General features: G+C 38.6%; 1 protein-coding gene across 1 annotated transcript in view; it reads left to right on the top strand.

Annotated features, from left to right (window-relative positions):
• The first annotated feature begins 3,693 nt into the window (after window positions 1–3,693).
• Window positions 3,694–16,064, top strand: part of DNAJC1 (DnaJ heat shock protein family (Hsp40) member C1) — a 221,592-nt gene continuing 209,221 nt past the window's right edge. Inside the window, exon 1 of the mRNA XM_045465800.1 lies at window positions 3,694–4,210. Coding sequence (XP_045321756.1) covers window positions 3,998–4,210 — 213 coding nt within the window. The 5' untranslated portion in view covers window positions 3,694–3,997. The remainder of the gene's footprint in view (window positions 4,211–16,064) is intronic.

Here is a 16,064-nt window from a genome sequence, read left to right as displayed (position 1 = left end):
TGTCCGACTTCGGTTCAGGTCATGATCTCATAGTCTGTGAGTTCAAGCCCCACGTCGGGCTCTGTGCTGACAACTCATAGCCTGGAGCCTGTTTCAGATTCTCTGTCTCCCTCTCTCCCTGACCCTCCCCTGTTCATGCTCTGTCTCTCTCTGTCTCAAAAATAAATAAACGTTAAAAAAATTTTTTTTAAAATAAAGAGCAGTGATATCTTAGAACTCAAGTCCTATATTTAAGAAATAGTTATAGGGGGGCAAAGAGAAAATGTCAAGATTTAATGAGAGCCAGACATTTCTAAATCATAGGATGAATAGGTCTAACTGCTAAATGGCAATTTTAAGAGAGGTTTGGGTTTTTACTATAATAGGTATTGTATTAATTCTGTTGGTAAGGTTAAGTCTGATCTTACCCAAAAGTGAGGGATAGACTACTAGATGGCTTATTTAAACCTCTTTGAGTCCTACTGGTCTATGAAATCACCAGTACTCTTTCACACACACCCCCCGCTCGGAAAGCAGGGATTGTTATGATGTTCAAGTTCATGTACAACAAGATCATCACATAAATCACATAAATCTAGCTGTTTCTCTAGATTTCTCTGCTTTCCTCACTGCCAATGGCATATTATTTTAAGACATTTCAGCCACATGCCATCATGGTCACATGTTGAACCTTGTCAACACCAGAACCTGCAAACTAATGAAATTTAAAAAAAAAAAACAAAAAACTTTTTTTGTATATGAGCTAATATGTACCCCACTCAGATTGCATAAGTGCCATGTTGAAAACAATTGGGTGTCCTTGAGACCCTCACGCTGGGTTTATTTTGTGGTTATTTATGTACCCCCTCATGTTGAACATTTAACTCATGAATTTTCTGTCTTCCCAAGACATTTAAGGCTTAAAATGGTCTTTAAAGTCATTACCTTCACTATGTCCCACAAGCTTTTCTACAGTTTGCCTATGATACACTAAGGTATGATTTGCTTTTTTGTTGTTGTTGTTTTTTGTTTTTTCATTTATCCTTTGTGGGATTTGCTGAGCTCATTGCATCCGTGGGGTTGTTTTTTCTTTTTAAGTAGCTTTATTGAGACATAATTTACCCATTTAAAGTATACAGATCAATATTTTTTAGTACATCCACAGAGTTAATCAACCACAATCTAATTTTAAAACATGTCCATACCCCCTAAAAAAAATTCTGTACCTATTAATTGTCAATCCCCAACCTCCCCGACATCCAGTCGTAAGTAACCACTAACCTACTTTTTGTCTTTGTAAGTTTGCCTATTCTGGACATTTCATTTAAATGGAATCGCACAATATGTGGTCTTTTGTGACTGGCATCTTTCACTTGGCATAATGTTTTCAAGGTTCATTCATGTTATAGCATGTATCAATATTTCATTTTGTTTTATTGCTGAATAATATTCCATTGTATGGATATATCGCATTTGGTTTATTCATCCATCAGTTGATGGACATTTGGGTTGTTTCTAACTTTTGGGTTATTGTGAATAATACTGCCATGAGCATTTGGGTACAAGTTTTTGTGCAGCAAAACTTTTTTCATTTTTCTGGTGTACATACATAGGAGTAAAATTATGTCATGTAGTAACTCTGTAGTTTTTTGAGGAACTGTCAAAGTGTTCCCAAAGGGCTTCATCAGTTTGCATTCCCACCAGCAATACCTGCAAGTTCTAATTTCTTCATATCTTCACTCACACTCTTTAGTATCTATTTGATTATCGCCATCCTACTGTGTGTAAGGCAGTGTCTCTTTTTAGTTTTGATTTGCATTTTCCTAATGGCTAATGATGTTAAGCCTCTTTCCGTGTACTTACCGCCATTTGTACATCTTCTTTGGAAAAATGTCTGTTCCAAATCCTTTGCTCGTTTAAAAAAAAAAAAAAATGTTGTTGAGTTGTAAGAATTCTTTCCATTTTCTGGATATAAGTCCTGTATCAGGTATATGATTTGCAAATATTTTCTCCCATTCCCTTGGTTGTCTTTCTGTTTTCTTGGGATAGTCTGTGACACAAAAGTTTCAAATTTCTATGTAGTCCAATTTATCTATTTTTTCTTTTGTCACACGCTTACGGTGTTGTATCTCAGGAGCCATTGGCTAACCAAAGGTCATCAAAATTTACCCCTATTTTTTCTTAGAAGAGTTTTATAGTTTTAGCTCTTACATTTAGGCATGATCCATTTTGAGTTAATTTTTTCATCTGTGGTTTTAGGTCTTTCTAGTTTTACAAAATAAATGACAACATTATTTTATTTCATTTTACAAAATAAATGTCTGTCTATGGTATTTTGTTATAGCAGCCCTAGCAGATGAAGACATCCCTGCTCTCGTACCTTTCAATGGTAAGCCTCATGATGAAATTAAAATGTGATGAATTCAAGCATATACATTTTTATTTTATTATTACTTTTTAAAATATTTTGTTTTTAATGTTTATTTTTGAGAGACAGAGTGAGAGCGGGGAGGGGCAGAGAGAGAGAGGGAGAGGGAGACACAGAATCTGAAACAGGCTCGGGCTGTCAGCACAGAGCTTGACATGGGGCTTGAACCCATGAACGTGAGATCATGACCTGAGCCGAAGTCGGATGCTTAACCAACTGAGCCACCTCGGCGCCCCAAGCATATACATTTTAAAGCAAGATATTCTTGCATTCGTTTATGACTATTTAAAAATTGTTTTAAGCTGTATACTAATAAAAGGATTTCTTAAGATTTACTTCCTAGATACTGTTTTTCTAACCTTTACCGAACATATTCTTACTGTAAGAGTGCAAGTAGTTTTATCACTCCCCTATTGAGCTTAACTGGCCAGGTCTAAGATGGGAAAAATGTAGTGTAAAATTTTCAAAACTGGGCAAGCATCCTGTTATACAAGCATTTTTTTGTTCCCTCTACTTCCTCAACAAGAGTAGGGGGTTAGGGAAGAGAAGTGTGAGATGCCTAAGAAAATAAGGTTTCATGCAAGAGAAAGTAGTAGTGGTAGAGGAAAAACATTTAAAAGATACCGAACAGAAGCAACATAGGACTAGAAGGTAAGACACTGGTGGAAAGAGAAAGGAGATTTTAAGCCTTTTTGCCTTTAAAAACATCTCAGTTGGGAAAGGAACCCCAATTAGAAATGGACTAAGTGGATAAACGGCACTTCCCTTAAGACCATGATTGCCCATTATTAATTCTACCAATCTGCCTATTTTATGGTATTTTGCCTGTAAATCTTCATTAGAAGTGTAGTTTTTGTGTTGGTCTGAATTCTATTTCTGCTTTACCTCTGTCATAAAGGACAATCTACACAACGCACTAGATTTGCCCCTTCTCCTAGAACTTTATGTTGGCGGTATCATGAAATGCATGGAACAGGGGCCATAATCAATAAATCAGTCTTCAAATATGTTCTTAGTTTTCAGTATGGGAGGGGGACTAAAAAGGTGGATGTTTCGCGGGAAATTTATAATTAGTATGTTCCAGGTACACGCGCGATGCCTATGTGCTTTAGTCTGTGTGCTTCTCAGTGAGCGCGAGCTACAGAAACGCTTTTCTCACAGGCCCCGATCTGGGGCGCCCGGCTTCCCTACTTCCGGCTCCGCCCACCCACCCGCGGTTGCTAGGAGACGTGATGTCACCGGAAGCGAGGCCTGGGATTGGCTGAAGCGAGGGGAAGCCTCTCCTCCTCGGCAACCACGGCGCCCGGCGTTGGCTTCACAGCTGTTTGTAGGCCTAGGGGTGAGGGTCTGCGGAAGGTAGAGCCTCCTGCGGCCCCGCCCGCCCTCCCGCCGCTGAATCCGCAGGCTCCTGCCGCCCTGCCTCGCCCAGCTTTGCCCTGCCGCTGGGGCGGACCGCCGGGCGGGCTTCTCCGGTGCGGCTGCCCGTGCTTCTGACTGACAGGCACTGTTCCCACAGCCCGTGGAGCCCGCCACGTCCCCGGTCTCGGCCGACGGCACACTGAGGCGGGTGACCTTTCCGAGCCCAGCGCGATGACGGCTACCTGCTCCCGGCTGGCCCGGCTTCCTCGGCGCCGCTGGCGTCGGCTTGTGCGGTTCCCGCCGCCGCCGCCACTACTGTTGCTGCTGCTGCTGCTGCTGGCGGCTGTAGGGCCGGCACACGGCTGGGAGAGTGGAGACCTGGAGTTATTTGACTTGGTGGAGGAGGTGCAGCTCAACTTCTACCAGTTCCTCGGAGTGGAGCAGGTAAGCGGGGCCGCCGGCCGGCCCAAATGCTGCGCTTCCTTTGGCCGCTCGAGGAAAGAAACGTGCAGGTCGGGGCGGAAGGGAGGGGGTGGGGAGGGCTTTGACCCGCTTTCCTCGGAGGGAGCCGGGCACCGCGGCCAGGGCTTGGTTAGCCTGGGTTCTGGCTGTCCTCCTCTGCTCGGCCCACCGGGGTCTCTTCGGAACCCTGACCGCAGGATTTGTCCCCCTCCCCCAGTGCCTCTTCGCCGTGCTCCTCTTGATCCGGTCTCAGTGACAGGTTGGACGGTGCCCCTGGGCTGGTGATACCTTCTCTTTCCTCTGCCATTCTGCGGAGGATCCTTCCACCCAGCTGTGCTGGAGGAAGAAGGAAGAATGGTATAAGTAGACCTTTGACACCTTTCCTTTCTTGGCCCCTGAATGTGGAAAGAAAGTCATGTCTCCCCTAAATTTTCACCCACCCGGTTACACTTTTTATTTTAGCTGCTGCCTTGCTTCTTCCTTTCCGGGAAGATTAGGAATGCATTTTGGTTGGCGTCCGTGTGGCAGAAGTTTTTCTTGCGCTGTACTTTGGACTTTTTAGCCTTTTGGATAGGGGTGCGTATCACAATTTGGAAACCTGGAGGATCTTGAAACCTCCACCGTGTTGGTCCTGGAATTAGATTAGAGGGATCTATTAAGTTTTCTGGGCATTGGAGGCGCTTTGGGTGCTACAGGAAGAGAGAAGCCCAACCAGTAGCACAGGATTGTTTTCTTTCTTTTTCTCTTCCTTTTCTTTTTTAGCTTGAGACTAACTTGTAAGGTCCGTTTGTTGATCTTTACTCCTACCTTGGGAGTCGTGAGTGAGCTTGTATATCTAATCTCTATCTGAAACCTACTGTCAAATAAAATGACATTTCACTGATTTAAGGATTATGGGGTGAAAGACAGGATTTCACACGATCTGACTGAACCCTTCAAAAAATGCTGTGAATAGTTATGTGGGTTAAAAAAAATAAGGTTTGCCAATAATTGTCATCAAGGTACACTTCACATGACTAGGTATGAAACGTACATTTTCCTCCTATAGGTTATCATAAATTTGTATGACCTGTTGAACTTAACACTAAATGGAAATTTACGTTTAAATGAAATATAATGGAATATAAAATTTTGCCGTGCCACCGTGATTTTAACGATTTCATTTGTGTAAGAGTTACAAAGCGTAAGCATTCACACTTCAGATTCTTACATGCAAGTAATTATGTGATGTCTGTCTATATTCATTATCTTCACTTGGTGCCAGTTCCTACTTATGGAGACAAAATATACCTCATTTTTCAGAGTAAATGATCATGCAATATGTTTAAAAATCATTAGTGAAAATATAACTCTGAAGACTTTTAAGAATGCCTTAAAAATCAAGAATATTTTTTACAATTTATCATGATTGGTTAAACTCTGTACAGGGTTATATATAACCTGTTATATGTAACCTGTCCAAAGTTATTGAAGATGCTTTCCAGTTACTCAAGGAAAATTAAGCCCCTTTAAAAGAATACAGAAATTTAGTAGCAGTAGTTTAAAATTTAGATTATATAATCTAGCTTGCATGTGAACCCTCATAGAATTTTCATTTATAATTTCATGCAGTTTAATTTCAGAGTTAATTAGGCAGTGTGAACAACCAGAGCACTTAACTATATCGGCAAAGATGGGAAAATAAAGAAGCATAGATAATCAAGAAGATTCTATGTGAAGGTAGAATTTGAGAAGAAGGATCCTGAAAATTGTTTTCATCTGTGTTTATCTAGTTGTGTTGAAATTGGAAAGAATGACAGAAGAAATTTTATTCTACCCAAGCAGAGACACTGATTGGAAGAAGTTCTTTACATTACATCTTAACTTTCTTGGAAGACTTTCAGGGGACCAGAAGTTTGGTAGAGACAAATGTAGCCTCTTTTCGGTCCTGAATGTGTAATTCTCAGAGCCAATCAATCTTTTGGTGACTAGCCAGACATGAGGGACCAGGACAAAGTAGATAGGTTACTCAGAGTTGCAACCTGGCTGTATACACTCATCAGTTTTGTTGTCTATTCAACAGAGATTTATTTGGTGCCTGCTGAATTTTAAGCACTAGTCTAGTATATAAAACAAAACCCCGTAGCCTCATGAAACTTACTTTTTAGTAGGGGGGGGGGGGAATTAATGGTAAACGGCCAAACAAGTAAATATAAATGTCAGGAGGTCAGAAAAGGCCTCTGAAGGAGGAAGGGAGTGAGTCATGTTCACAAGTTGGGGAAGAACATTCAAGAAAGGCAGGCCGTACATACTAAGACCTTGAAGCAAGAGCATGCATGATGTTTGAGGAATAGCAAGGCAGCCAGCGTGGCTGGAGCAGGGTGAACCAGGGGGACGGTAATAGGAGATGAGATCAGAGTCATGGACTTTGGCTGTTATTTATAAGTAGGTCGAGGATCCGTGTTGGAGAGTTGAACAGAAGAGGTACATGATTTGACTTAAATTTCAGAATGATTGTCACGTTGAGGATCGTTTGTATATAGGTCGTTTCTTAGTGGGATACTTTGTGGTATGGAATGTAGGAATGAATCTGGTCACATTCTGGATTTAATTTGAACAAAGTGCTGACAGAATTTTACTGATTGTTTGAATGTGGGATATGAGAAAGAAAAAGTTGAGGATAATTCTAAAGTTTTTGGCCTCAGTAACTAAATAAAATACTTGTCTAACTGCAGGTGCTATCTACTGAGACGGAGAAGCCTGGTATAGAAGCAGGTCTGGTTGGGGGAACATCAGAAGTTTGGTTTGGGTCATGCTAAATTTAAGGTGTCTTTTAGACATTCAAGTGGACCTGGCATATAGACAGTTGGTTATGTAAGTCTGGAGTTACCAGGAAAAAGTTCCAAACTTTGAGTCAGGGAGAGGTGGGAGAACCAGCAAAGGAGATGGAGAAGGACCAGCCAGTGAAGGAGGAGGCAGACCAAGAAAAAGATGGTCTCTTTCAAGTCAAGTAAAGAGAGTATTTTAAAGAGGAGAAAATGACCAAGTGGGAGAAATGCTGATGTAATTAAAATAAGGTGAGTTCGGAGAATTGACTGTTGAATATGACAGTGTGGAGCCCATTGGCTACCTCAGCAGGAGCCGTTTGGGTGTGGTGGTGAGATCAATAGCCTGGTTAGATTGGGTTTAGGAGAGAAAGAAGGGCAAGAATTGGAGACAGTCAATATAAATTGTTTTTTGTGATATCCATATGCCAATTAGAAGCCAGGGGTGATAGAGACTGAATGTAGCATCCGTTTTATCCCCTTTTCCACCAGCTCTAAAATAGTTGGCTCAGTCACTCTCTGAACTCTGTAATTGGAATGACTGATGACTTTTAGAACTTGACTAGACCAGTTTCTGACTTATAACCTTGGACAGTTAGTTGCCTCATTTTTAGGACAAATGGTATGGTATCTTTATTTACTTCATAGTTAGGTACATAGTAGACACTTAAATATTATCCTGTATAGAAATGTGCAGAGATGGAAGGAGAAGAGTTGTGAAAAGAGAAACTTTTGATTGGAAGCAGTACCATAGCCCATTTTACAGTGAAACTGTAGTTATAAATGTTTTTAAAAACCTTTTTTTGTTTTCATCAAAACACTTGTGAAAGTGAGTTCTATATTAATGAGTGTGAGAAATGATTCCTGTCTTTTAAGTTTTTATTTACATTCCAGCTAGTTAACATACAGTGTAATATTAATTTCAGATGTACAGTTTAGTGATTCAACACTTCACGACACCCGGTGTTTATCACAAGTGTGCTCCTTAATCCCCATCACCTGTTTAAACCATCCCTCTACTCACCTTCCTTCTGTAACCATCACTTTGTTCTCTATAGTTAAGAGTCTGTTTCCTGCTTTCTCTCTTTCTCTTCCCCTCCCCCCCACTATGACCATTTGCTTTGTTTCTTAAATTCCACATGCAAGTGAAATGATCTGGTATTTATCTTTCACTGACTTACTTCACTTGGCATAATACTCTGTAGCTCCATCCATGTTGTTGCAGATGACAAGATTTCATCCTTTTTTATGGCTGAGTAATATTCCAGTGTGTGTGTGTGTGTGTGTGTGTGTGTGTGTATCTCACATCTTCTTTATCCATTCATCAGTCATAGACATTTGGGCTCTTTCCACAATTTGGCTATTATAGATAATGCTGCTATGAGCATCTGGGTGCAAGTATCCTTTTGAATTAGTATTTTTGTATTCTTTGGGTAAATACCTAATAGCGTAGTTGCTGGATCATAGGGTAGTTCTATTTTTTAACTTTTTGAGGAACTTCCATACTGTTTTCTACAGTGGCTGCACCAGTTTGCATTCCCACCAGCAGTACAAAAGAGATACTCTTTTTCCGCATCCTCGCCAATGTCTGTTGTCTGAGTTGTTAATGTTAGCCGTTCTGACAGGTGTGAGGTGGTATCTCCTTGTGGTTTTGATTTGTATTTCCCTGATGATGAGTGATGTTGAGCATCTTTACATGTGCCTGTTGGCCATCTGGATGTCTTCTTTGGAAAAATGTCTTTTCATGTCTTCTGCCCATTTTTTAATTGGATTATTTGGGTTTTTGGGGGGGTTGAGTTTGATAAGTTCTTTATATATTTTGGATACTAATCCTTAACTTAATATGTCATTTGCAAATATCTTCTTCCCTTCTATAGGTTGCCTTTTAGTTTTGTTGATAAATTCTTTAGTTGTACAGAAGCTTTTCATTTTGATAAAGTCCTAATGGTTTATTTTTGCTTTTATTTCACTTGTCTCAAGAGACATATCTAGTAAGAAGTTGCTACAGCCGATGTCAAAGAGGTTATTGCCTGTATTCTTCTCTAGGATTTTTAATGGGTCTTACATTTGGGTCTTGAATCCGTTTTGAATTTATTTTTGTGTATGGTGTAAGAAAATAGTTTAGTTTCATTCTTTTGCATGTTGCTGTCCAGTTTTCCCAACACCATTTGTTGAAGAGACTGTCTTTTTTCCATTGGATATTCTTTCCTGCTTTGTTGCATATTAATTGCCCATATAGTTGTGGATTCATTCCTGGGTTTTCTGTTCCATTGACCTATGTGTTTATTTTTGTACCAGTACCATATTGTCTTGGTCACTACAGCTTTGTAATATGACACAAAGTCCAGAATTGTGATGGCTCTAGCTTTGCTTTTCTTCTTCAGGATTGCTTTGGCTATTCGGGGTCTTCTGTGGTCTCATACAAATTTTAGGATTGTTTGTCCTAGCTCTGTGAAAAAATGCTGGTGTTATTTTGATAGGGATTGCATTAAATATGTAGATAGCTTTGGGTAGTGTAGGCTTTTTAACAATATTTTTTCTTCCACTCCATGGGCATGGAATGTCTCCATTTCTTTGTGTCTTTTTCAGTTTCTTTCAACAGTGTTTTATTGTTTTAAGAGTCTTTCACCTCTTGGGTTAGGTATATTCCTAGGTATCTTATGGGTTTTGGTGCAGTTGTAAATTGGATTGATTTCTTGGTTTTTCTTTCTGCTGCTTCATTATTGGTCTATAGAAATGCAACATATTTCTGTGCATTGATTTTTGTATCCTGAGACTTTACTGAATTCAGTATCAGTTCTAGCTATTTTTTGGTGGAGGCTTTCGGGTTTTCTATATAGAGTCATATCATCTGCAAATAGTGGAACTTTTACTTCTTCCTTACCGATTTAGATGCCTTTATTTCTTTTTGTTGTCTGATTGCTATGACTAGGATTTCCAATACTTCGTGTTTTTTTTTTTTTAATGTTTATTTATTTTTGAGACAGAGAGAGACAGAGCATGAGCAGGGGAGGGTCAGAGAGAGAGGGAGACAGAATCCGAAGCAGGCTCCAGGCTCTGAGCTGTCAGCACAGAGCCTGACGCGGGGCTCAAACTCACGGACTGTGAGATCATGACCTGAGCCGAAGTGGGACGCTTAACCAACTGAGCCACCCAGGCGCCCCCCAATACTTTGTTAAATAACCCTGGTGGAGGGGACATCCTTGTCTTGTTCCTGACCATAGAGAGAAAACTCTGTTTTTCTCCACTGAGGATAGTATTAGCTGTGGGTTTTTTGTATATGACCTTTATGATGTTGAAGTATGTTCCCTCTAACCTACTTTGTTGAAGGTTTTTATCATGAATAGATGTACTTTGTCCAGTGCTTTTTCTGCATATACTGAAAGGATCATATGGTTCTTATCCTTTCTTTTATTAATGTGGTATATCACATGGGTTAATTTGCAAATATTGAACCACACTTGCAGCCTAGGAATAAATCCCACTTGGTTGTGGTAAATGATTCTTTTAATGTGCTATTGGATTTAGTTTGCTAGTATTTTATTGAGATTTTCTGTATCCATGTTCATTAGGGATATTGGCCTATAGTTTTTTTGTTTTTTTTTTTTAATGTTTTTATTTATTTTTGAGACAGAGAGAGACAGAGCATGAGCAGGGGAGGGTCAGAGAGAGAGGGACACACAGAATCTGAAGCAGGCTTCAGGCTCTGGACTGTCAGCACAGAACCCAATGCGGGGCTCGAACTCACAGACTGTGAGATCATGACGTGAGCTGAAGTTGGACGCCCAACTAACTGAGCCACCCAGGTGCCCCTATAGTTTTCTTTTTTTAGTGGAGTCTTTGTCTGGTTTTCATATAAGGGCAATGCTGGCCTCAGAATGAATTTGAAAGTTTTCCTTCCTTTTCTATTTTTTGGAATAGTTTGAGAGTAAGTATTAACTCTTTAAACATTTGGTAAAATTTGCCTGTGAAGCCATCTAGCCCTGGACTTTTGTTTATTGGGAGATTTTTGATTACCGATTCAATTTCTTTGCTGGTTATTGACCTGTTCACGTTTTCTATGTGTTTCTTCCTGTTTCAGTTTTGGTACTTTATATGTTGCTTGGAATTTATCTATTTCTTCCAGGTTGTCTAGTTGGTTGGCATATAGATTTTCATAATACTCTCTTATAATTGTTTGTATTTCTGTGGTGTTGGTTGTTATTTCTCCTCATTGTGATTTTATTTACTTAGGTCCTTTCTCTTTTCTTTTTGGTAAGTGTGGCTGGGGATATCAGTTAATTTTTTTTAAAGAACAACTTCCTGGTTTCATTGATCTGGCCTATCATTTTATTTATTTTATTTTATTATTATTTTTTTTAGTTTCTATATCATTTCTTTCTTTCTTTTTTTTTTTTTTTTCAACGTTTATTTATTTTTGGGACAGAGAGAGACAGAGCATGAACGGGGGAGGGGCAGAGAGAGAGGGAGACACAGAATCGGAAACAGGCTCCAGGCTCTGAGCCATCAGCCCAGAGCCCGACGCGGGGCTCGAACCCACGGACCGCGAGATCGTGACCTGGCTGAAGTCGGACGCTCAACCGACTGCGCCACCCAGGCGCCCCTATATCATTTATTTCTGCCATAATCTTTATTATTTCCTTCCTTCTGCTGGTTTTAGGCATTGTTTGTTGTTCTTTTTCTAGCTCCTTTAGGTATAAAGCTAGACTGTTTATTAGCTTTTTATCTATATTGCTATATACTTCCCTCTTCAGACCGCTTTTGCTGCATCCCAAAGATTTTGGACTGTTGTGTTTCTGTTTTCATTTGTTTCCATGTATTTTTTAAATTTCTTCTTTGATTTTCTGGTTGACCCATTCATTATTTAATAGTATGTTGTTTAACCTCCATGTATTTGTGGTCTTTCCAAATTTTTTCTTGTGATTGTTCTCAAGTTTCATAGTGTTGTGGTCAGAAAATATGCATGGTATGATCTCCATCTTTTTTGTACTTGTTGAGGTTTAATTTGTGACCTAGTATGTGATCTACACATCCCATCTACGCTTGAAAAGAAATATGTATTCTGCTATTTTAGGGAGGAATGTTCTGAATATATCTGTTAAGTCCATCTGGTGTAGTGTGTCATTCAAAGCCATTGTTTCCTTGTTGATTTTCTGTTTAGATGATCTGTCCATTGATGTAAGTGGAGTATTAAAGTCCTCTACCATTATTGTATTATTATCTATTATTTATTATCTATTTCCATTACGTATGTTATTGTTTTATGTATTTGGGTGCTTCCATATTGGATGCATAAATATTTACAATTGTTATTGTAACAATTTTTTTTGTTGTTTTGTTGGATTGTCCCCTTTATCATGGTACAGTTTTTTTTTTGGATTTTTTTTTTTGTTGTTGGATTGTCCCCTTTTTGTTGGATTGTCCCCTTTATCATGGTACAGTTCTTATATACAGTTCTTATAACTCTTGTTATAGTCTTTGTTTTAGAATCTAGTTTGTCTGATATTAGTATTGCTACTCTGGATTTTTTTTTTTTTTTTTTTGACATCCATTTGCATGGTAAATGTTTTTCCTTCCCCTCACTTTCAATCTGCAGGCGTCTTTATGTCTAAAATGAACCTCTTGTAGGCAGCATGTAGCTGGGTCTTGGTTTTTTTATTTTTTGTTTTTGTTTTTTTTTAATCCATTCTGCTCTGTCTTTTGATTGAGGCATTTAGTCCATTTGCATTCAGAGTAGTTATTGATAAACATGTATTTAATGCCATTTTATTACTTGCTTTGTCCTTGTTTATGGAGATTTTCTCTGTTCCTTTCTTGTCTTTGTCACTTTTGGCCTTTCCTTTCAGACAGTCCCCTTTGGTCTTTCCACTCAGACAGTCCCCTTTAATATTTCTTGCAGGGCTGGTTTAGTGGTCATGATTTCCTTCACATTTTGCGTATCTGGGAAAATCTTTATCTCTCCTTCTATTCTGAATGTTCTTGGCTACAGACTTTTCCCATTCAGTGCTTTGAATATATCATGCCACCCCCGTCTGGCTTGCCAAGTTTTGGTTGAGAAATCTCCAGTTAGGCTTATGGGTTTCTCTTGTAAGTTAAAGACTTATTTTGCCATGCTGCTTTTAAGGTATTTTCTTTATAAAAATTTTTCTTGATCACTATATTTCGCAAATTAAAATAAGTTTATTTTTGAGAGAGAGAGAGGGAGGGAGAGGCAGAGAGAGGAAAGAGAGAGGATCTCAAACAGGCCCCCCACTTTAAGTGCAGAGCCCGATGTGGGGCTCAGACTCACGAATCTGTGAGACCATAACCTGAGCTGAAATCAAGAGTTGGACACTTGTACTCAGCATGAGCATCCCATATATTTTGCAAATTTAATTATAATAGGTCTTGGTGTTGGCCAGCTTTTGTTGATTTTGATGGGAGTTCTCTGTGCCTCCTGGATGTGTGTGTTTCCTTCCCCAGACTAAGGAAGTTTTCAGCTATTTTTTTCCTCAAATTTTCTGCCCCCTTTTATCTCTCTTCTTCTGGCACTCCTGTGATATGAATATTATTACATTTGGTGGAGTCACTGAGTTCCCTAAGCCTATTCTTGTGTTCCATAATTATTCTTTCTCTCTTTTGTTTAGCTTCATTATTTTCCATTTTTCTGTCTTCTATATCATTTATTCATTCTTTTGCTTCTTCCAGCCTTGTGTTCATCACATCAAGCCTTTTTCCAGTCTCAGTTATTGCAGTTTTCACTTCTGACTGATTCTTTTTTAACTCTTTTATCCCTGTGGTTGGTAAGGGTCTCCCTGAAGTCTTCTTGTCTCAAGCCCAGCTGAAATGATTACTGTGTTTTAAGTAACATCATAGTATTCTGTTTTAAGAGCTAAATGTTTGGATTTCTAACTTATATTTACTGAAATTTTGAAGAGTGTCATTAGGACTTAATTAGAAACTTAATCTAGAATTTGGATCTCATTCAAATCCTTGTTAACATTAAATTAGGTAGAGGGGAGCCTGGGTGGCTCAGTTGGTTAAGTGTCCAACTTAGGCTCAGGTCATGATCTTGTGGTTTGTGAGTTTCAGCCCCACGTTGGGTTTTGTGCTGATAGCTCAGAGCTTGGAGCCTGCTTGAGATTCTGCTTCCCTCTTTCTCTGCCCATCCCCCACTCATGCTCTGTCTCTCTCTGTCTCTCAAAAGTAAATAAAAACATTAAAAAAAGGTAAGTAAGGTTAGGATTCAACAATTCATTTAGTAGGTGTTTCTGCTTAATATCATCCATGAACTGCAATCTCATTTGTAATTGGGCATGTTGCAAAAGCAAGGGTATGCCACATTCTTCATTTCTGGTTAGAGAGAATATGTGTTTCATTATTAGACACCCATTTTAGTGCCAGTGAGGCAGTAAGCGTAAAGTTCTGTGTAGCTACACAGTCAGCTAATAGAATTTGAATTGTTAAAGGTAAAGAGTAATTGTTGAGGATAAGAGTCTGAGGTTAAGAATTAAATAAAGGGTATCATAGTATAAACAGCAGTATTAAAATGGAAAAGAAGCAATATTAAAATGCTGCTGAGCGCAAACACTAAATTCTAAGAGGGAATAATTTCCTTAGTTAAACAAATTCTGGAACACACACAACTCCTGATTATGAAAGGCACAATAATTTTAAAAAGCTACTTTACTGAGTCTTTACTGTGGCATGTATAATGAGCAGTAGTCAAAACAAGTTAAGACTAGAAAGATCATTGTCATTTACTTGGAAGGTCCAAAGAGATCATAGGGAAATCATAGGGTACATCTACATGCCTACGAAGGAAGGTAGAGACTTCTTATTTCCAGTCAATTTTTAAGGACTTTATTCATGCCACATTAAAATGGATCAAGATAAGGATACTATCCCATGACCATTTATACATTATACATTTATACATTACCAGGAAGCCTCTGACTTTTTGTAATTAAAAAATATTGCAAATCTTATATGACCACGCTTTTAGTTAACAGATAAAAAATTAGTATTTAGGTTCTTTTCTGACTTTAAGTAGTGTTTTGGTTAATAGTTGGTTTCTAAATTCGATTTGAGAAAGTTAACATGTAAGTATAATGAAGCTGGAAATTGTGATTTTACTTGTAGAGATTATATCATATCTTACGGTATTTTTTAATGGATCTTTAATTTATGATGGGAAATAGACTTCTTGTGTTTAAAGCATTTTAGCTTAGACATTTAAATGACTGCCATGCTGTGTAAGATCTGTAGTAGTTCACAGAATTAATGTGTGACTTTTTATATCATGCCTTTAGAAGTAGCATATGAGGTTTAACTTAGAGTAAATTAGATTGATCTTAAATTAGTTGCGGGAAGTGTCAGAGGTTTTCAGTAATGCTGCCATCTCTCAAACTATTGTTGAAACCACTTATTTTGAATCACCTTCAAAGCCTGCAGCATATTTGGCAGATTATTCTCATTAGTAGTAAGTCTTTAAGATGGATTTGATTTTTAGCTATACCTAATAGTCATTTGGAGCTAAGTTCAGTGACTAAATTGGGTTAGCAAGCTTGGCTAAATACAGTTTGGACTGATAAAAAGATCTGAATATAAATTTAATGTAAGGTTCATAAACTGATTTAAGGACTGTTCTCAAAGAAGTGTTCCAGAGAAGTTTGGAGCAATATCTACATGAAGTAAATCTATATAGCCTTACAAAGTAACAATGTATTCTAGTAAATGACTTTTAGAATGCTTATTACTTTGTGGGTAGCAAATTTTTAAAAGATTTTTACCTACAGGAGAAAAATATATAAAGATCACCTTAATTTTAGAGAGGTAGAAAAATAGAGCTAGAAGAAAATAATTCGCCTGCTTTTAGTATTAAGAAAAGTATTCATATAGTATTCATATAATACTTCTATAACAAAGCTTGTTACAGCAGAGTGGCAGAGGAATCAGAGTAAGTGTTAGGGATAGGGACAATAGCTGGCAATACCACTGAGGTGAGAAAGTAGGAAATACATGGGGGGGGGCGGGGAATGTGGAAAAAATGC

The sequence above is a fragment of the Leopardus geoffroyi genome, chromosome B4, assembly GCF_018350155.1.
Source record: "Leopardus geoffroyi isolate Oge1 chromosome B4, O.geoffroyi_Oge1_pat1.0, whole genome shotgun sequence".
Lineage (NCBI taxonomy): Eukaryota > Metazoa > Chordata > Mammalia > Carnivora > Felidae > Leopardus > Leopardus geoffroyi.
Note: the sequence above shows the minus strand (reverse complement) of the source record. Positions and strands in the feature narration are given on the sequence as shown.